General features: G+C 45.2%; 1 protein-coding gene across 1 annotated transcript in view; it reads right to left on the minus strand.

Moving 5' to 3' along the window:
* Positions 1–21,458, minus strand: part of Tnn (tenascin N) — a 62,257-nt gene extending 40,799 nt beyond the window's left edge. Inside the window, exons 1-7 of the mRNA XM_075988366.1 lie at positions 21,030–21,458; positions 19,645–20,019; positions 18,637–18,900; positions 14,345–14,530; positions 12,900–12,989; positions 4,208–4,471; positions 346–609 (exon numbers count right to left, since the gene is read on the minus strand). Coding sequence (XP_075844481.1) covers positions 346–609; positions 4,208–4,471; positions 12,900–12,989; positions 14,345–14,530; positions 18,637–18,900; positions 19,645–20,019; positions 21,030–21,438 — 1,852 coding nt within the window. The 5' untranslated portion in view covers positions 21,439–21,458. The remainder of the gene's footprint in view (positions 1–345; positions 610–4,207; positions 4,472–12,899; positions 12,990–14,344; positions 14,531–18,636; positions 18,901–19,644; positions 20,020–21,029) is intronic.
* Positions 21,459–21,851: the final 393 nt, after the last annotated feature.

Raw genomic sequence — 21,851 nt, forward strand, 5'->3', positions numbered from 1 at the left:
CAACCCCACTTCTATGCGGTTGTACTGCTCTCACTGAGACCTGAGGTGTGCTGACTGGGCTTAGCTGGCAGCCCCGTGAGTCCCAGGGAGCCCCATCTGCCTCCCCAGTGCTGGGGTTACAAGTGTGTGCTCCCACATCCAGCTTTTCACAGGGGTGCTAAGGATCAGACTCGGAAGGGCAGCAAGCCCTCTGCAGTTTGAGTGCTCTTTCTACCCTACCCCACCCTGCCTCACCCCCTCAATGCCATGCATCTTAACATATCTCAGACCCCAGCCTGTGGGACCACACACACTCAAATCCATAAGCTCACATTTCGTTCCAACGGTTCATCTCTCTCTGCTCACCTGTGGGAGCCTGGGTGTTAGCCTTCTTGCTCTCTTGATCGCCCTTCTCGGCCCACACGGAAACTTTGTACTCCACACCTGGCTTCAGGCCAGTCAGGACGGTGCTTCTCTGATCCTTCCTCACCGGGACCTGCTTTGTCTCGCCATCCACGGAAGTGTAGCTTACCACATACCTGTCAATGTCAGCTTCCACTGGGTCCCATGAGACAGAAAGAGTGTTCTCTGTCACCCGGTCAGTCACCAGGTTTTCAGGGCTGTCAATTTCTTCAAGGAAGATACAAAATAAGAGGATAGGCCTTATTACTCTAATTTCTAAACAGCCAAAGACATAGCCAAAATAACAGTGTCAATTAATTTGAGTCAACCATAGCTTTAAGTGGACAAGTGGTCAGAACAAACTACTTGCATAAATGGAAGAAAGGATCTTCAAACCCTGAAAATATATAGATCAATTCTGCAAACCTTTCTCCACAAGTCGCTCTGGCGATTAAAGAAATGACTTTTACATGCGGAGTTTTCCTTTGCCATAGATTACCTGAAAGCAAGTATATTTCAATAATCTTCTCCATCTACTCTTATATGGTCTTTGGGAAGACAGATGCTCTAGAAGTAGGAGCTGCCGATGTTTTGTACATAAATATTGTGTCTGCAGCCAGGGCCTGGGGCGAGCTTTAAACTGACAGTACTGAGGGGTGGGCTAGTGAAAATGACCCTAGCAGAATCTGCCTGAGTGTCTGTGGGACAAAGCTGGATCAGAGCCTGGCTCTGGTTTTCTGGGTTCCTCACTTAGGAGAAATTGTACGATTTACGTTTCTGTCTCTGCACCTCTGCAGAGAAGGAAGGAGCAGTCCTTCCTCACAGACAAACTGCAGCATGGTCAGTGATTATATAACCTGCTATTAATAATGGCATTTCAGGTATGGGATCTCACTTCCTCCTCAAAATGCAAGGTAACGAACATTGTACCTTGCTAAACAGCAATGCCTTGATTACCCTTCTCTAAAAGTCAGCTCCTCAAGAGTGTTCCCAGAAGGAAAGAGCATTTCAATCTGCACATTGCAGCTTGCCGAGCCTGGCAGTCACCTCAGTATAACGTGTAGTCCTATGAGACAACTGATCTTAAGAAGCACAGAGATGGGGCCATACCACTGACATCTGTCGTAGAAGATAAAGGCTCTAACTCCTAGGGCACTGAGCTGCCTTTAATGTCCCAGCCTCAGCCCTTGCTATTGTACCTACCACCTCACAGACATGTCTACCACAGAGGACACTTGAGATTACCTAATGGCCCAAGCTCATACTTGAGGCCTTTATTCATGCTACTTCCCTGTTAGCTCCAGCCTGTCCTTCCAGGCTCTCTTCAAACCCTCTCCTCCCCACACTGGCTTTGGGAAGTGTTTTATCACAACAGTAGCGAGCAAACTAGGACTCTTGTTGTGTGTCGGTTGTTTTCTATGAATTAGCTCATGTGCTTGACTGGATGTATGTCAATTTGACACAAGCTAAAGTCATCTGAAAAGAGGGAACCTCAGCTAAGAAAAGGCTCCCACAAGATCAGCCTGTAGGCAAGCCAGTAAAGCATTTTCTTAGTCAGTGCTCAATCCTGGGCTGGTGGTTCTGGATTCTATAAGAAAGCAGACTGAACAAGTCACGAGAGAAAGCTAGTAAGCAGCTCTGTGGCCTCTGCATCAGCTCTTGCCTCCGGCTTCCTGTCCTGACTTTCTTTGATGATGAACTGTGACACAGAAGCATAAGCTGAATATACCTTTTCCTCCCCAGCTTGCTTTTGGTCATAGTGTGATGGAGGAAGGTCATTGGTTAAATAAAGAAACTGCCTTGACCCTGATAGGACAGAAAATTAGGTAGGCGGAGTAAACAGAACAGAATGCTGGGAGGAAGAGGAAGTGAGGTTAGATGCCATGCCGCTGCTCCTCTCCAGGGCAGATGCGATAAAGCTCTGACGCAGGATGGACGTAGGCTAGAATCTTCCCTGTAAACGCACCTTGGGGTGCTGCACACATTAATAGAAATGGGTAATCAAGATGTAAGAATTAGCCAGTAAGAAGCTAAAGCTTCAACAACAACAATTTGTGTGTTGTTATTTTGGGTAAAGCTAGCCGGTGGCTGGGAGCTGGGTGGCAGGAACGCAGTCTGCAGCTCCTTCAACAATAGTGTTTCACCACAGCAATAGGAAGCCTAAGAAAGACACTTGATGGTTACATATCCCTACGACATAGACACTCCTGAGCCACTTTATGAACCAGAATAGACTCACTGTCACTCAGCTACTTAATGGCAGCACTGGGGTTAAAATTTGAACAGCCAAGGATCCGAAGCCATAGTCCTAATTATTATGCAGACTTCTCTGAAGTTCTTTCTTTGTATTCAGTGACTGTCCAGACACAATCAGTGAATCCTTTTCCTGTGACTTCCTATTAAGTGTTTTGGAAGAGCAGGTGGATACCGATTAGGCTCTTGTGAATTCAGGGAATGACCAAAGGAGTGTTTAAACACAAAAAGCAGCCATGCTATGTCCCAGTATGTCTCAAAACACCCGAAGGCCTGAGCTGAGCAGCAGTGCATGCCGTTTGGAGGTCCTTGTGTTTCTGAATGCTTAAAAGAAGAATCAGTGGATTTGGCAAATGTTAATGCGGGATGCAAACTGTTTCCATAGTCTGAAAGAAATCTCCTACATACAAAGTGCCTCTTCGCCACTGCAGACCAAAATAAGCATTAAGCATTCAAAGTCATAGTTGGGTCAATGTTTTTAGATTTTATTAAAAAATAAAAATAGGAGTCAGAGGGGTTGGGGCATCACAAGAAAACCCACAGAAACAACTAACCTGGCTCATAGAAACTCAGTCTGAACCAACAACCAGAGAGCCTGCTTTGGACCAGCCTATATATATGTGACAGTTGTGTAGCTTGGTCTGCTTGTAGAACTCCTAACAATGGGAGCAGGGACTGTCCTGAACACTTTGCCTGGCTCTTAAGAACATATTCCTCATGCTGGATTGCCTTGCTCAGCCTTAATACAAGCTTAGTCCTGCAGCAACTTGATATGCCATGGTTTGTTTATACCAATGGGAGACCTGCCTCTTTCTGAACAGAAACAGAGGAGGAGTAGATTGAGGAGGAGCTGGGGGAAGAGAATGGAAGAAAATAAAAATATATAAATAAGTAAATATTACAAAATTTTACCCTACTCCAAGAGAGATGTATATAGAATTCCATCCCAAATAAGTATGACTATTTCTATTAAATGGTCTCATTTCTCAGTCTGAAGTTAAAAGGAAAAAAATCATAAATATGACATTGAAATTTGTTTTGGGACAAAAATCTCTGCACTGAGCTGGGGAAGTGAACAAAGTCCACCCCTAACCAAGAATCTATCTACAATTGATACACGCTGGGAAAAGAGAAATTCATTTTCTCCAATGGAGTATCACTGGGTATATCAATCATATTCCTAGCAGGCCCTATTCCCAGGAAGCCACCACAAGGCACACTCCATGTTTTTTCATAAGTTATTTTTGTTATGGTTTTGCAGGGGGTTTATTTGTTTTGATTTGGTTATAGGTTTTGTTTTGTTTTACTTTTTTCTTGGGGTCTTTTTTTGAGTGGCGAAATAACTTGAAGTTGGGTGAATAGGGAGGTGAGATGGGGGATCTGGGACAGGTTGGGATACAGAAAGAATATAATCACAATATATTGTATAAAAAAGGATATTTTTAAATTGCTTTTGTAAATATCCTCAACCCCACAAGCAAAAGAGTTGATGCCAAGTGGCAACCATCTCCACCTTCAAAATCAACCTCCTCCTTACCCTGAAGAAGCTTCCCCAATCCCATTCTCCCATTACCTGTAAGGGCCTTGGTGTCTGCTTTCTTGCTGCCCTGGTTGCCTCTCTCAGCCCACACGAAGACTTTGTAGGCCTCTCCTGGCTTCAGGCCCGTCAGAACAGTGCTGCTTTGTTCCTTGGGGACAGCTTTCTCCTTGCTCTCCCCATCGGGGGAGATGTAGCGCACCATGTACTTGTCTATGACAGCCCTCACTGGATCCCAGGATACAGATGCCGTGTCTTCTGTCACCTGATTAGTGACCACATTGGTTGGTCCATCAATTTCTTCATAAAAATACATGAGAAAGAAAAATTAGAGAAACCACTTTCCTGTTGAAATCCACGGTCATTTTAGTTATGGTCCAGGTCAGGGGTCTCCATAATGCAAGGGGGTCTCTCCTTCAACTGTGACAGGTAGACACCTAGCATCTGCTTTAATCTTAAACTGTGAATAGGTCTGTAGACTGAGAAAAAAAAAAAAGCTGTTCTAGTTTCAGATCACTGAACACATTGAGTTAACTCCATAAGGCACAGCAGATAAACACCTAAGAAGTAACCAATGTTCTCACTGACGTAGTAGTTTCTATGAAGTATAACTCCTTTAAAGTGTATGCCATAGGCACAGATGGGATGCCCCTAGGTTCCTTTCCAGGAGACTGCTCAGTAAGTTTTCAAGAACAGGTAGCCTTCCTTATCTCATCTCCTGAAATCAAAACAACTGATCTCTTCTATCTACTTCTTCCAATGGATGTTTCTAGACCAGGCATTTATCATCTGTCTATACAATGTTCCTTTCTTCTTCCTTTCCCAAATAAAAGTGCCAAAAAATTAGTTCATTCACCTCACCACAAAGTGCATGACAGGGAACGTGACAGACTCAGCAGTTATGAATAAATAACACAGCCGGAAGTCTATGACAAGCACGTTTCTATTCAGAACAATTTGTCAGCTGTATTCTGGAGACGCGCATGTATCTCAGTAGCACACCCTGCACCTAGGGCTTCAGGAAGTCTCCAAGCTTTTTCATACCAGCACTTACTAACCTTTATCAAGCTTTGGGGTACTCAAATTGTGTCAACACTAGGTCCCTGCCAAGGGCCACCAGCAGAGATTCCACTTCAGGAAGTTTAGAATGAGCCCTAGCATCTCTGTTTCTAGTGTTTCTTTTTTGGATTTTTTTGCTTGCTTGCTTTTGGGTTTTGGTGGAGGGGGGGATAGTTCTTTAAAAACAGATTCTTACTATTTATCTCAGCTGCACCTTGAACTCACAATCTTCTGCCTCATCCCTCTGAATGCTGGGATTAGAGACAAGTACCCCCACATACACACATAGCTCCCTGGCTGTGGCAGTACATGCCTGCAATCCCTGTGCTTGGGAGCCTGAAGCAGAAGAATCACGAGTTCAGGGTAAACCTGGGCTATATATGAAGTTCAACACCATACTGAACCACAGAGCAAAACTTTATCTCAAAAAATACATAATAAGTTAGTAAACACTATAAAATTTTAGTGGTTCTGATGCATATCACAGAATGAGGGCTTCCCAGTGAAGCCCATCAGCCCCATTTTACGCAATGTGTAATAATGTCCTGACCCAACATTCCTACTTATTACTTTTACCTCCTAAGTTCCAGTAATAATTTAGTATTTTATCCTTTATGTCCAGTTTCCTGCCATTGGAGAATTTTACAAGTAAGTCATCCATCTATCAAGGCAATGATAAAGCTATTGAGCAGAAGAAAACTAAGACAAGAGACTACAATTCCTCTGTATATGGATCTACATCTTTTTAGCTAAAAAGCCACTTCTTAGTCTAAAGCAGCAAAACTCCTTTCCCCCCAATCCACTCCTGGTGTCTTATTAAAGGACCTTCCAGAGAGAAGGGACAACTTCACACAGTTCCTTTTTGTGACCTCGGCTGCGGTGCACCTTCAAACATAAGGACAGAGTTTTATTTGCATGAAAAGATGAAATGTGTTCCATTACCAGAGGCTGTTCATATTTCATTTAGTAAGTCAACTGCCATTTTCTAAGCACACACCAGGGGTCACGTGCTTTTCATACATTACTTATCAATCTCATGGTAAAAACAGAAGGCATTTACTAGATGCCCCACTAGTTTGGAAAACTAATAAAGTTTTCCACTATTAGAACAGTAAGAATATGCTAGGCTTAGGTCATATAACTTGTCTAAGATCAATAGTAGTAAATATTAGTGGCCATCACTCCCCTAACCATCTTTGAATGCCCACATGCAGCTTAGAATCGGTGGTGGCATAAGTTAAATTATGTCCAGTCCTCCTGCTCCAATACAACATGCCAACCTGCTGTGCCTTGTACCTCAGTTTGGAACTTTATTGTTTTTAAACAATCCTTTCAGAGATAATAAAGTCAAAATGGGGTCATCTGGGTGAACCCAATCCAATATGAATGACATAGTATTAATCTATGTGGAGTAGCCCTTAATAACAAGTTGTAGGGAAAATAAAATATGCTCTGAGAGGCTACTGTAAGCTGAAATAAAATAGTAGTAGTAGTAGTAGTAGTAGTAGTACTAGATTAGAACTTGGGGAGTATCCTAAAGAGAGAAAATGGCCCTGGGCTGTTGGAGTGCTAGATGTATCTACCTCACTAGCAAAGAGAGCCCCGTAGAATGAGAAAGGAGGAAATCTGGGTGCAGAAACCTACAGAATCCCAACCCCAATTTCAGGAGGCTCTAAGAGGTTGTTCAGAAGAAAGCATGCACACAACAAAAATGATTCCCTCCCTACTCCCTTCCCCTTTCTGTATCCAAAATGATTTCATGCTTGCTAGGAAGGGATGGTGACAGACTACCAAGACCCTAGCTCAGCCTGGGCCATAGTGATGAGATGAGAGTAGGAGGGTAAGGACATAGAGACGGGAGTGAGTCCTGCTCCTGAAGTCCCTGACCCACCCACATCTATAATGCCCAGTGTCTCTCACTTCTTCAGCTTGCCCAGTCAGTACTCAGCCCACAGCTTTGGGCACTCCGCACAGGCCAGTGGGTGGGTAGGATCAAATCTGTCTACATGGACTGAGAGATCCAACATGGCCAGACCTGGAGCTCATTCTCCTTTAGCAGCCTCGGGACACTGAAGAGATCAAGTAGCTGCCAAGAAAAACCCTAAACAAACCCTCTAGACTCATTTGCCCTTCACTTAAAGATCACTAACCTTGTAGGTCACACAAGCAAGTCATTTTCCACCAGTTCTGCCATGGGAAACATTCAGTGTGTGGTTATAATGTTAACAATTGCCTAGATGGCTTTTCAAGGACTTAAAGAACACTTTGCTAGGAAGATCGACTCACGGCTTTTATCTGTATGCGTCTGATGGAAGACTAAACTGGGATGGGAAAGCTTGCTGCCTTTGTCTTCATGCTGGGTCTGTCCTCTCTGTGGCTTTACCCTTTGGGTCAGATTCCACTCTGCACTGCATATAGACAGGCTGACCATTTGAGAAATGCTTTGTTCAAGCTTATACTGCAGGATGATAACTTGACTTAGACATTGCTAAGTCTCTCTTCTTCCTCCAAGGTTAAAAATATATATATACCAGATGTTACACGGACACAACAGACCATGAAGAGGAGGAACCAGGGTATCTGGATGACAGCAGCACACTTCATTAGGGACTTTCTCTCCCTCATCATGCTTATCCTATGTCTGTGACTCCTCAACCCTCTAGACTCCAGGGTGAATTACAAGGAAAAACTCCAATTTCTTCATTCTTCCGTCACTTTCTCTGTAGTACTTGTCTTCCCAACATGGTGGGGTTTTTTTTCCCGTTTTGGGATAAGATTCTAGACCTGGCTTAGGTAACAATTGAGCCAAAAGCCTAAATAAATACATACATACATAAATGTATACACACATATAAATAAATAAATAAGTCTTTGTTATGGATACCAGAAAAGAAAAATCAGTCTAGTTCTATATCTAGAACAGCTTTAAATTTGTAAGTTTAACCACAGAAGTCCAGCTAGAAATTAGAACTCAGTGATTTCTGCCTCCTTCTCCTCCCCTTTCTTGCAACTCTTCAACAACGTAAACTTGCAGGGAAATCCTCACAAAGCTGTGACCCCTAACTGTTCACAGGACAGAACAAGGGTGGCAATCAGATGCTGACATCCGAGAAGGCAAGGCAGACCTCATGGATGGACCCCACACACTCACAAAATGCCACATTGCATGAAGCCATCGCCACAAGACCAAAACCTCCCTGTCTGCCAAGAGGGGATGTGGGGATCATTAAACCATTTTTTCCACACAGCAAAATCTTCCAGTAGCCTCAGTGGTGGGCCAAATCCTAGACGAGTTACAGCTGTAGCCCCGGCTGCAGATCAGGAGTCTCCAACCTGGCCCCAACAAGGAGGCGCGGCTACAACTTCCCACATCCTGGACACTGGGGGTGGGGTCCTCATCGGCTCTGTCAGCCTTGTCTTTTTCATGATAGTAGTTTGATAAAAAGAATGGCTGAAGAGGAGGAGGGAAGAAGAAGTAAATGAAGTGAATCTGTTAGCACATTTGAGTGAAACTAACCATAAGGCCTTTCCCCCTTCTTCGTGCTACATAGAAACCTTGACCTAAATCTAGTCACTGCCCAGGGCCACTTTTGTCAACTTGTAAGCTGTCAGAAGTACTAATACCAACTCATCCAGAACAATAGATGCTTCTCTCTCTCTCTCTCTCTCTCTCTCTCTCTCTCTCTCTCTCTCTCTCTCTCTCAATTTTTATTGAGCTCTACATTGACGCTGCTCTTTCTGCATATGCTCCACGCTACATAACCCTGGAGCAGGATAGGAAGATAGGGAAAATTAAGGGGAGGTGAGAAGGGAAAGGTTCCGTCACCACATACCCCCATTGTAAAGACTGCATAGAAACACTGTCACTTTTCCTGGGAGATATATGAAGCAGAACACTTAAAACAACCAATCAGCCATGTTTAAGAACAAAATGTTAGTGGTCTTTGAGTTTGCCACATCAGGATTTTTATCATAAACCTGTACTTTTTTGGTGTGTGTGGGGGAAACCTAAAAAAATGTTGTGAATAGAGCTGACAGTCAAAAAGAGGTCTTGATAAAGAGGTTTTGATTTTCTTCTGATCTAAAAATAGTAAGAACTTCTTCGACCTTTTTGACGGAAACTTTCTTTCTCGGCACTCCCTGTGCTCACTCATGAACCTGAAGAATACACTCATAAACCATCCTATAATCTCACTGACAGGTACGTCTTGTGTTAAAAATAAGTATATTAGAACACTTTAATTCACCTTTTTAATTTTAGATTTTTCAATTTAGATACAGATCTTGTCCTTTGACCAATCTGACTTCAGAATCCTTCATAGATGTTGTCAAATGCTTGTTATTCTCTGTCCCTTGAGAAGCCTGTACCTATGCCTTGAGTATATACCACCATTTCCTTCCTAACCACTGTTTTCCTTCCTAAACCCTAATTGTGCTTCATTGCTTTGTCCTCAAATTCTTTTCTGCAGCGTATTTCAAGGTCCTGACTGTAGCAGAGCAGAGGTCCCTGGGAGAACTCAAGAGGCATAGCTGTCGATGTGGAGTTACAATGTGGATATCTCCTGCTGCCAATGATAATCCAATCTCTCACCTATTGTCAGTGCAGACTCAGTGTTTAGTACGTACATTTTCCCTTCCTAGAATTTTATAAATATATTCCTGACTCCATATCCCATGCGCATATCTTGATTGCTATTTAGTTTTGTTGCCAATAGTCAAAGGAACTTGTCCAAGAACCTGGTCAGGCTTTTGCTTTGTTTTGCTTCTGTCAAGCAGCTGTAACAGCTCAATAAACTCTTATTTGGAGACCCTTCGGCTTTATGAGTTTGGGTTTAACAAGTTCCGCTGGCTGACTTGCTAAGTGGAAAATAACTGAACCACATTCTTCCCTCCCTGCCTGTGCATGTGCTATCCTTAAACTTAGGTACTCTTTTTCATTTTGTGAGGTGCAAAACATTTGGAGAACACAAATCTTTTCATCTCCTAAATTAACTAATAGTCTTAACCAGGCCTGAGATTATTTCCTGGCCTCAGAAACCATAGAATCTTTTTCTTTTTTATTTTAGTAGGGCACATACCATAGATTTATTTGCAATCCAATAAAGCATCTCATCCTGATTTTAGGATATAATTGACAATAAAAAGCACTTCTCAGATGCTAATAGTCTAGTTGGGATAATATACTTGAAAGGTTAACTACCAACTCAATGGCACATGCAATTAATTGCTGTAAGAACTCAGAGACTGTGACATTTAATGTGACTATGAAAGGCTTAGTCAAGAAGTAGAAGTTGGGCCACCAGGATTGGCTGACTTGTAGTTGACTTGCAGGCCAGTGAGGGTGGATCTTCCCTCCTGATCCTCCCTCAGGCTCTATATCCTGCGTCTCCATCCCCCATCCCTACTCCCACCCCAGGAACATTAGGAAGGGAAGCTTCACAATTGACTTCCCTGAGGTTTAAAATAACACATGGAAAGATGGAGGTATCAGGGCTCCTTACATCCATTAAGGAAAAGCAAGCTCCCCCTGGTCAAGGAAGGGAAGCTGAGTTTCACCTCTCTTCTTGGGTATTCTGGGTGGAGACACTGCCATTCTGATCTGCTGGAAAGATTAGGACATGCTATTGTCTCTCTCCCAAAAGTTAATTCACTGGAGACCAAACGTTTAGCCACAGGCAAGGGACATGAACACATGATAGGGCGATGAAATGGATAATTATCCCCTTAATGCAATAGTGTACTTATCAGCTTTACCAAGCATGCTTGCTGTTTCGAATTCAGACTTAAAAAGAAATACTTTTCCTTTTTTTTTTGATACTAACCAAAATCTGAAGTGTGCTTTTCCCAACATTCTGGGCTTTCTCACTCTGAAGCATCGCCCCACCCCCTACCATACAGCTACTTGCCAACCTACACTACCACACCACTGAGCAGCTCTTTTAGACCCTAACTCACATCTCCACCTCTTCCCCACCCATCTCCTTCCATGGATGCTGAGGGTTTTGTCTCCAATTCTAATAAGAGAGTTTTCCAGTTCCCTTCTGAACCCATTTTTAAATTCTGACTCATCAGTCTTGGGATCTTTTATTATTTTTTAACCATTTATTCATTTTATTTTTTGTGTGTATGAGTGTTTTGCTTACATCCCTATGTGCATAACATGTGTGCTTGGTGCTCAAGAAAGTCAGAAGAGGGTGTGGGATCTAGAAGTGGAGTTCTGGATGGTTGTAAACCACCATGTGGGTTTGGGGAATTAAACCCAGGTCCTGTACAAGAGCAACAAGTGACCTCTCACTTGTTGGGATCTAACACTACTTTAGTAGGTACTATCAGAAGTGAATTGATTTGTACAATACCCAGTCGGTATCTGATGGAGAAGCTTAGTGCATGTGGAAAACACGCACACACACACACACACACACTTTAATGACCAAATGTTTATGTTGTGTTGATTGTATAAGAGGAGAAAACTTATTAATCTCTCACAGAAGGGTCAAATAAGAAGCACTTTGCCTCTGTAGCTAAGCTCCAATGTTTAAATGGGAACATCCTTCTTTCAAACCCAATTCGGCCATTTCCTGGCTGGGTGATCCTGGTCTTCACTCCTTTGAGTTTAAGTTTTTTTATGCATAGGACCTAGAAATAATAGTAATAGCTCATCCATAGACTGGCTTGAGAACTAAATGACAAAACCCATGAAAAATGTCCAGGGAATTTGCTGCCTGGCACATAGCAAACTTTCGATTGATCTCTAACTTCTCAATCAAGCCATAGAGAAAGCTCTCAGAAGCAAGGGAAGTATTTACCACTTTCTGACTCACTCAAATATCTCAGCAACCATTTAGGCAGACTAACCCAGTCCATCTTGTCTGGGTCATAAATTAAATTACATCTCTTCCTTTATAATTGCAAAGGTCTCTAACCCTTCCATACGCCAACCGTCTCATAGGAAACAGAACTAGTTCATTCAACCCTCACACTGCTTCATCCTCATTATTACATTACCCCACCTACTTACTTCTAAGACTGAACTGGAAAGAATTAAGCCACTTTTTAAACTAAAACTCAAAACTGAAGGATTCCTTTTTTTGCAGGCTCCAAGTATCAGCCTTTTCCAGAGCCCAATCTGCGTGGGCAGAAGCGCAATCACTGCAGGAGGTTCACAGTTCAAGATGTACTTAAGCCTACAACGTTTTCAAGTTCCATTCTGGCTGGTAAAGGCTGCATAACCTCTTATAAATATTCTCACAGAGAAATGCTAACTATATCATGATTCCGTGTGACAGACAGCCTTAACCATCATTTCCCATTTCAAAGCAGACTGCTTGGATGTTGACATTATGAAAAACTACAAATACAACAGGAAAAATAATCTAGGCCAGCTGTCCTTGGGAAATGCACTTCTGCACACATACTAAGTCTCTCGAGACAATAATTCAGTGATTGAAACAACTGAAATCAGAAGGCAAGTGTCACGAATACTATCTCCCCTGGACTCCAAGATCCCAGGAAGAGTTTCCCATGGCAAGAAAACAAAGGGAAACAGGAGAAATTTGCCTCTGTTCTTCTGCCCATCCAGAAAGTCAGAGAATCTCTCCATGGAAATCCTGGAATTGTCACCCAGAGACCAGAAAAAATCAAGAATGTGAAATGGGTTGAACTTCCATACCCGTCCTGCCATTCAGGAGAATCGGCTTCCCCTCCAGGCCACCTCTCATGGGAACAACTGTGATCTTATATTCTGTTCCAGGCTGCAGACCTAGAGAAAAGAAGCCAAGGTGTGTATGTGAAGACAGGCTCCAAACCCCAGACCCGCACAGCTTTGACCTGGGCTCTCTTGAGGAGGTAAGATTTATGCTGATCCCCAAACTTGCCAGGAGAGGCAGATAAGCAGCCCTGGATCAGTAGAACGTGAAAGGGTGGGGATCAAGTGGCACAAAGTCCTTGGGTCTCCTGTTCTTTGTTGACTATTGAGTACTTACTTCCTGATTTTATTTATAGTCCAAATGTTTTCCAGCTCCTAACAAGCAGACTCCCTCTGAACTCGTTCTTATAATAGAGGAAAAGGGAGGAATCTGGCCTAGGTTATCTCGCTGTGGAAACAACTGGAGTGGTTGTTCCTCGTGACACAACCGCTCAGACTTCACTGGCAACATGGAAACAAACAGTTGCTTGTACGAAGCCCACATGCTCATTCTCCTCCCCACAAACAGGGAGAGCCGCAAGCTCTTCTCTCAGAAAGAAACTGAGGGAGTAGGCAGCAGAGTGAGGACCCAGAGTATGGACCACAAAGCTGGGGATCCTTCACTGGAATGGACTTCTTTAATGACCTGTGTCCATCTTGATACTCATGACTGTGTATCACCTAATATCACTTTTCTAAAAGGGCCTTGGAAAGTATAGAGACTCTGAGTATTACAAAGTTTGGCACATCCCAGACTTTCCTGAGAGCCAGTAACATTAGTTCAATCATCTAAGAAGGGATACCTACCCTTTGCCTAACAAAACCTTTCTCAGCATAGTACTCAGCAATATATATATATATATGTATATATATATATATTTCAATAATATATGTAGATTTATATATACAGATTATAGATAGATAGATATCTCCCTCCCCACCCTACTCCCCTGTACAACATCAAATACATCCTAAAATATATACTTTTTTTTTTCAGCATGTGGTTCAATTGAACTTGTCCATATTGGGCTTCATGATCTAAGTTGATGAGGATGACTGACCAGGTCTCTTCCTCAAGAGGGCACCAGATCTCATTACAGATGGTGTGAGCCACCATGTGGTTGCTGGGAATTGAACTCAGGACCTTTGGAAGAGCAGTCAGTGCTCTTAACCACTGAGCCATCTCTCCGGCCCCAAATACACATAGGGCCTCAAAAACTCTGCTGATAGGAAGGACACTTTAGAAGTAGACTGTTTAAGAAGTGTCCTGGGGTTCCAGTCCTGAAATGCCGGCACAGAGACATCATGCTCTGGGAGCAGGCTTGCACCTAGGTATCTAGACTCTAGATCCCTAAGACCCAGTGCACACCACCTCCCTTCACCATAGCTTTTGCAGCCAGCATCTAGAATCTCCCAGTGTAGACTCTTACCAGTGATGTCATATCTACTCTTGGGATCACGGCTCTTAGGCACAGTGACCTCAGCAACTTCCTGTCCTGTTAAGGGGCCATACCGAAGCTTGTAATAGTCCACCTCAGTCAGCGGGTTCTCCCACTCCACGTCAAGGGACGTCTCTGTCTCTTCATTTACCCAGGCAGTGCCCACCACAGCAAGATCTAGGACAAAGATCAGAGAAGACAAGCGAAAAGGGTTGAACACAGAGACCACACATGTCTGAGAGAGGCCATTGGCCACTAAGTCAGCTCCCTTCCTTGACACACTGAGAGCTGGCTTCAGCCCCAGGACAGTCTTTAACAGGGGTCGTAGAGCTCCCCAGGCAGCAGCTGGATGTTAGTCTCGAGGTTTTCCACAAAAGGCAGAGTCTTCGTAGGAAGATCCCATGCTTCATCCCACTATGTTCCACACATCCCACCTTCCCACACAGACTCTGACCAAGCTGGAGCTGCTCCCCTCAGGTCAGCACCCACAGTACCCAGCCTGGGGTTCAGCTGCTCTGAACTGGTGTTCTACCTGTGGCTACTGAGCCCCTGTCCTTAACAATAGCCATGGGAATAGATGCATGTAAAGTTGGGGCAATTCATTTCAAATTTTCAATATATTACATTTCTAATAGAGCCAGATTCTTCCTCTAACTCCCAAGTTAGAGCCCACGGTGCTCAGATGCACTACAGATTAACCCAAGGCAAAACTACAAAGCAGGTGGTTTTTAATTAGGTCTGTCTCTGTATCCTTCCCAAACTGTCTATCAAATTCTACTACTTTCACAAGGTCCCCAGTGTGCTCATGATGCCACACGGCCCTGTCCTGTAAAGAACATTCATCATATGACTTTGTTCATAGTGAAACGCATGGGGTTAAACATTTGCCCTGCCACTTACAAAGAAAAGCATAAAATTATAATACAAAGGAATGGCACACTAAGCAAAGACCTTTGGGGAGGGGCAACTCAGGACTTCTGTGAAGACTTAGAACTGCAACAGCTGTACCCCAGGTTGATAGAGATCGCTCTTAAAGTCTGAGGCAGGGAAAAACAACTTCCAAGACTCCCAGCCTTGCCCCCTTCCAAGGTCATGTTGCCTTAGCTTGGAGGCACTTTCATCCATTCTGACTGACCTCTTGTCAAGGATATAAGACAAGGAACTTTCGTATTAGGCAGAGTATGAACTCAGTTATCTCAAGATCCCTCAGCTCTGAATATCTGTGATTCTCTCTTCTATAGACAAGGAACTCTTCAGAGCCTTTCTTCTCACCTACAGCTCCTACCTGCTGGCCCCAGGTTCTGTTCTGAGACTTCTTTCAAAGAGGGAACCCCCCTAGTGAAAAGGCAACAGGGAAGTGACCAAGGTGACTGCAGGATTGTGGAAGACATCCTACATGGCTTAAGAGAATTGGGGGATTCACAAATTAAAAAAATAAAAAAAAAAGGCAGCAAAGACTTAAGGAGAATGTTCAAGATGGGAGTAAGTGTTAGAAAGTTAAAACTCCCCCGAGGGGCAGGGAAGATAGGTTTGAACTTGAATAGTTTAGACAGAAAGACAAACTTCAAAGTAGTGAGGTAGCAAGGTTTTACAAGTCTTCAGAGGAAGACTCTAAGAAGGGTTGCTAAGGCTTTCCACCAGATGTTCCTGCCCTCTCCTGGGAGTCTCAGCGCTGTCCTGCCTGTGGCAGATGCAGATGCAGATGCAGCTGCAGACAAGGCAGCTACAGACAATGCAGCTGCAGACAAAAGCAACCCCTACCATCAGACATTGGCCTGGCTCTCACAGCTGTGCTCAGCAGTCTCCCGTGCTCATAAACCATTTCACAAAGCATTAGCATTAGTCAAGGACACTCGGCCAGCACGCAAGATTGAGACAAAAACAAAGCCATCCTATGACCGTGTCTGAACACAGACAAAAGCAAGACTATTGTCCACAGAAATGACAAAATGTTCCCCCTCCTGACCAACAGGAGGACAACTACCTCTTTCCAGTCACGGCTCTGGTTGCCTCTGGTGAGCCCTCACTCTGGGGAAAATCCCCTAAGACACTCAATCATAGAATTGCCCCCCACTTCTTTATAGCATCCCCACCAAAGCAAAGCCCTGCGCTCCCCGTTATCTAATTCAACCCCTAGTCTAGAGCCAATCCCTCCTTGCATTCTTGCTGAGACACCGCTGGAGCTCTCCAGGATGGATATCTTCCTAGGAAGAAATGAACAGATCCAACCTGTCCAGCTGCAGGGATGTTTCTAGTGATCCCTGAAAAGGCCCGCCCTAAAACTGCCACATCTCTCCCAGCCATTCAACACTGATCTACTCAAACCTTATTCCTGCCACCGAAATAGGACAGGCAGCCTCTGTTTCCACAAAGACGGCTGCATGCCAACATCCTACCCATCTGGATCTTTCCCCCAAGGACTGGGAGTAGGGTGATGGCAGTACATTTTGATCAGCACCTAGAACAGCACCTGGCACACGGTGGCTCCTTGGTGAACAAGTGTTGAGTGAAGGAACAAATCAGAGTCACTGGGACAACTAGATTGATGCAAACTCCCCAAAGTCAATGCCACTTTAAGAATATTCATGGAAAACTAGATTTCTAGAGTGTTAGCTGCCAGGCAGTCACAACGTGTAGTCCCTACCCCACACTTAGAGGAAAACAGCCACCCTTTTAAACGACTTAACATAATTTCAGAATTCTTTTGTTTTGAAATGGGTCTCACTGTGTAGCTCAAGCTGGCCTGGGGCTAGTGATCCTTCTGTATCTGGCTCCTGGGGGCTAGGATGACAGACATGTGCCACTATAGTTGGCTCAAAGTCACTTTATTGGTGGTGGTGATGATGGTGCAGGTGGTGGTTTTGCAATTAAAGGCCATTAAAGCAACTAACGAGGATCCAGTCAAAATAGGTCCAGACACTCTGAGTCATTCATTGGCGTTATTTCTTTGCACGGAATGGCTAATATTAGCCACTGCATATGTTCATGGTGTGTGTGTATACATACATGGATGCATTTACACATGTGTGTGGAGGCCAGAGGACAACCTCAGGGGTTGTTTCTCAAGAACTGTCCACCTTGTTTTTCTGAGACAGGCTCTCTCATTGGTCTGGAGCTCACTGAGCAGGCTAGGCCTGACTGACTGGAGATCCACCTGCTCTCCATCCCCAGCATGACGATTACAAATAGTTATTGTGCTCATTTTGTAACATGTCTTCTAGGAACTAAACTCAAGTTCCTGGCCTTTTTGTTTGTTTGCTTGTTGCTTGTTTTAGCCTGCTCAGGAATGTGCTCATCTTTACATGTGATGGTAATTTTTCCTTTATCAATATGTTTCTGATACCTCCCTACCTCCACTTTCTTTGTTTGGGAAAGAAGACTGCTTTGAGAGTTAGTCCCAGCGCTCTCCTTACTTGCTGCAAGTAATAAATCCCTGTCTACTCTTAATTCCCTGGATGTTCACCAAGAGATGAGCTATTGCACTTAGTGACATAAGCAGCCATGTTCATCCCTCCTATCATTTCAGTGTTACTTGGTGACACAGTGGAGACTCTGTCCTTCAAGCCAGTCTCCTGCCCTCTCCTTGCTCTGTGTCCAGGACTCCACCCTGTTCTGTGTCCCAGGTTTTTGTCTCTGTGAATTACATCTTCCAGTTTGGTTTCAGCCAGAAGGAATCAGCAATAGATTGGAGAACAGAAAAGAGCTCAAGCCATTGATTCTTTTACTCTCCCGGCAGGGGTGCCACAGACTGCCTGTATCCCTCTATCAGCATTCCCTATTTGGGCAGCCTTTCCTACAGCTTCCCCTGGGTCGGTGTACCAACGCCCATCCTATCCTTCGAGCTAGAATGATTGCTGCTAGACCTTGAGTGTTCAGCTACCCAAATACTGCCCATACCTCTGTAAACAACTCTGTAAACCTGAATCTACCTGCTCCAGGAAACTTCAACCACTTCTCACCCAGCCCTATTTGAACTTGCTGAATGATCTCGAAAGCTCAGTAAGGAGCCAACAATTCGCTCTTTGGCTACTTGTATGGGAGTGTGGGGGCAACTAGACCTTCCTGGTCTCCCGGAAACAGGAGACCTCTTGAGACTCAGTCCATCAGGTTTCCATTGCTGGCTTGAAGGACTCAGAAATCTGAAAGAGGGCCACAGAGAAGTAGGTGGCTTCTCTAGCACCCAGGACCTCAGCTGCTGTTTTTAGACTCCAAGTTAGGGCAATCAACAGCAGAGCATTTGTGGGGAAAGCAGGAGAAACCTGGGGTGTCTGGCTGTGTCTCACCTGTGGTGGCAAGTAGATGCTGAGGACTGCTGGAAATGTCCTTCTTCACATTGCGCAGGGTGACTATGTATTTGGTGCCAGGCAGCAGGCCGGTGATGTCGTAGGTATGCTGTTCCTTGGGCACCTGGACCTGCTTTGTGTCCTGCTCCTTCCCCAGGGGATAGTAGCTGAGCAGGTAGTGGTCCACCTCACTGGAGGGCTCCCAGCTCACCAGCAGGGAATTCTCTGTGCTCTTGAGCAGCTGCAGGCCCTGAGGAGCCACCACTGCAAGCGAAACAGGAACAAGAGGTGAAGGTGGAGAAGGTGATGCTGGGCGGGCAAGTGAACTAGCACTTATTTACGGCTATAAGGAGGCCTGCGGGATGCAGGCCGAGGATCGCGCCATTCTGGACACTGCTCTCCAGGAAGTTCTTGCCTGGTTGCTGACCATCACCACCAGGAGCAGGCCCAGGGGAATTCCTGCAAATGCATATTCTCGATCCCTACCAGGAACTTTTATGTGTTACCAAAAAGTGCCGGGGGTCCAGCACTTTATTCTTTTTTAATTCATTGAAATTTTCATACAAAGGTACAATGTATCTTGGGCGTATCTACCACTTCCACCCCCTAAACACTTTCCTTTCTACCCACCGGGAGGTCCTTTCCTCCTTCCCTTGCTGTTTCTCACCTCCCACTCTTCTCCCCCCCCCCCCCCCCGCCCCATTTTTCTTTCTGTATATAACTGGTTGAGTCCAGTTAGTGCTTCCTGTACGCACTTCGGTGAGGTGCTCACCAACCTACTACAAGCCACGCCCAAGAGCCATCAATTGTCTAAACTCCTAGAGTAGGGGTGGAACTTGAGGAGCCCCTCACCCACCAGCCAACTCTATTGTTGAGCCCTCCAAAAGGATCGTTATTTAGGTTAAAGGGAGAGATTCTCAAGTAAGACACGTAATAAATAGACTTAGGACAACTGAGACCAAGGATCGTGGGAAGGGTGGACCTCAAAGCGCTTCTACCGGCTCTCACCCTGGGAACAGTCAGTGCCAGTAAAGCCCATCTCGCAGTAACACTCGCCGGTGTCACAGAAGCCATGCCCGCTGCAGTCACCCGGACAGCGTTGCTCGCTGCAGTCCTCCGCAGTGAAGTCTTCATAGCACTGGCAGACGCCATGCACGCACACGCCATGCCCGTTGCAGTCCTGGGGGCAGGCGGCGTAGGCGCAGTCGACCCCCACGTAGGGCTGGTCGCACACACAGCGCCCATCCACGCAGCTCCCGTGACCGCTGCAAGCCCCGGGACAGGTGGGCAGTTCACAGTCCACGCCTTCCCAGCCCTGCTCACAGTGGCAGCTGCAGGTCTCGGGGAAGAAGGTCCCATGGCCACTGCAGTGACGGCTCAGATCTGCCAGGAGGGGAGAAACAGGTGAAGGTCAGTGGTTAGAGATGATTGACATTTTCTGGATCTTGTGGGGACTCTGTGAGGAAAACACTTTCCACTGGCGTCAAATCTCAGTTTCTCTTTTGTTTGTCTAAAACGCTGCTTCTTGGGTGAAATCACTGGGCCCTTTCCTCTCTGAATGGTGGTGACTAGAGTTTTTCTATAAAGGGACTTTAAGTGGTCCACATTGATGGGCGGGCTCTAGCCTCAAAGGGGCAGGACTCCAGTGGCTCCATATGCAGGTGGAAGGAGCAGGACCAAGCAAGGCTGGTTGTGAACCAAGTCTACAGAAAATAGCCCTGGCTCAATGTTGTTAAGAGCACAGACTGCTCTTCCTAGAGGATGCAGGTTCAATTCCCAGCACCCACATGGCAGCTCACAACTGTCTGTAACTCCAGTTCCAGGGAATCTGACACCCTCACAACAATGTACATAAAATTAAGTAAATTAAAGAAGAAACAAAACATGAAGCTGAGAAAACATCATTCTTTGAAAAAAAAAAAACGTGTACTTTATAACTAATAAAAATGTTTAGTTCTCTGAATTCTTACTATGGGCCAGGACACTAATACACACCTTCTAGTCTCAGAACTGTGATAACTGATAAAATTAGCCTCGTTGGACAGTTGGAGAAATTTCATAACATTTTTGGCTTCCCTTCTCCCCTTTCTATACTTACCTCTTGACTAGCAATCAGGCCTGTCAGTACTACTGTCCTGGGATCTTTCCCTTCTGGTGTCATGAGCCCACGAGGCCAGCCTATCAAACCCTCCCTGCCTGGACTTCCAGATGCCCGATGAGCTGTATCAGTAAATAAACAGCACGGGTGTGTCCTGCACCCCAAGAAAAGCTGACAGTGAGAGGGGCCTGCACCAGGATCTCACAGTACCCGTGAGGCTAGCGGAGAACCTGACACATAGCAGACACTCACTAAATGTTTGTAGAGTGAATACCGGGGGGGGGGGGGGTCTCACCAGTAGCTCCCTGGCAGCAGCGGTTGGCACTACACTGCTCCTTCATCTCTGCCATCTCTTCCTCCAGCTTCTTCACCCGGGCCAGCAGGTCCTGGACACTGTCTGCCCAGTCACAGTTCTTCTGTGGAGTCTGAAGACGGATGTTGTGCCTGAAGATGAAGTTCTGTTCCTCCCCAGCCTCCCCGGCTGCCAAGAGTGATGTCCCTTCATCACTGAGGGACTGTGGGTCAGTCTCTACTTGAACCAGAGCTGACTTGGGCACATCGATCTTGTAGGTGTGGCTGACGGTGACCTGTTGCTCCTTGTCACTGCAGCCAGGAGACTCCGGAGTGGCTGGGGCTGAAGCCACCAGGAGCACAGAAGCAAGCAGGAGCCCCAGGGGGAAGGCAGAGATCCCCCAAAGACCCATTCTTGGAGAAAGGGATCAGACACTCCAGGAGGCCTAGATCCAGGAAAAGAACACAAGGAAAGCTATGAGGCTTGCAGGGAGGAAAGTGCCCATTTTAGCAGATTCTGAGTCCATACACAATTCACAGTGCCAGGAAGGGCTTCTATTCACAGTCACCTAAGCCAGCCTTTATCACCCTAATCCCTGGTGTCTATAGCAGGCTGAACATTGACCACTTCTTTGATCAACAGCAATAGGAGCACATAGAATGCTTTCTATGTGACAGGAACTGTTCTGAGTTTTCGCATTTATTAACTCAGTCATTCATCACAACAACCCTGTTGTTGACCCCATGACTTTTTTCATGTGTCTTAGAATTGAGCTTAACCTTGCACGTGCTAGGCAAGTGCTCTCATGCTGAACTACACTCATAC

The sequence above is a fragment of the Microtus pennsylvanicus genome, chromosome 10 (genome assembly GCF_037038515.1).
Source record: "Microtus pennsylvanicus isolate mMicPen1 chromosome 10, mMicPen1.hap1, whole genome shotgun sequence".
Taxonomy (NCBI): Eukaryota; Metazoa; Chordata; class Mammalia; order Rodentia; family Cricetidae; genus Microtus; species Microtus pennsylvanicus.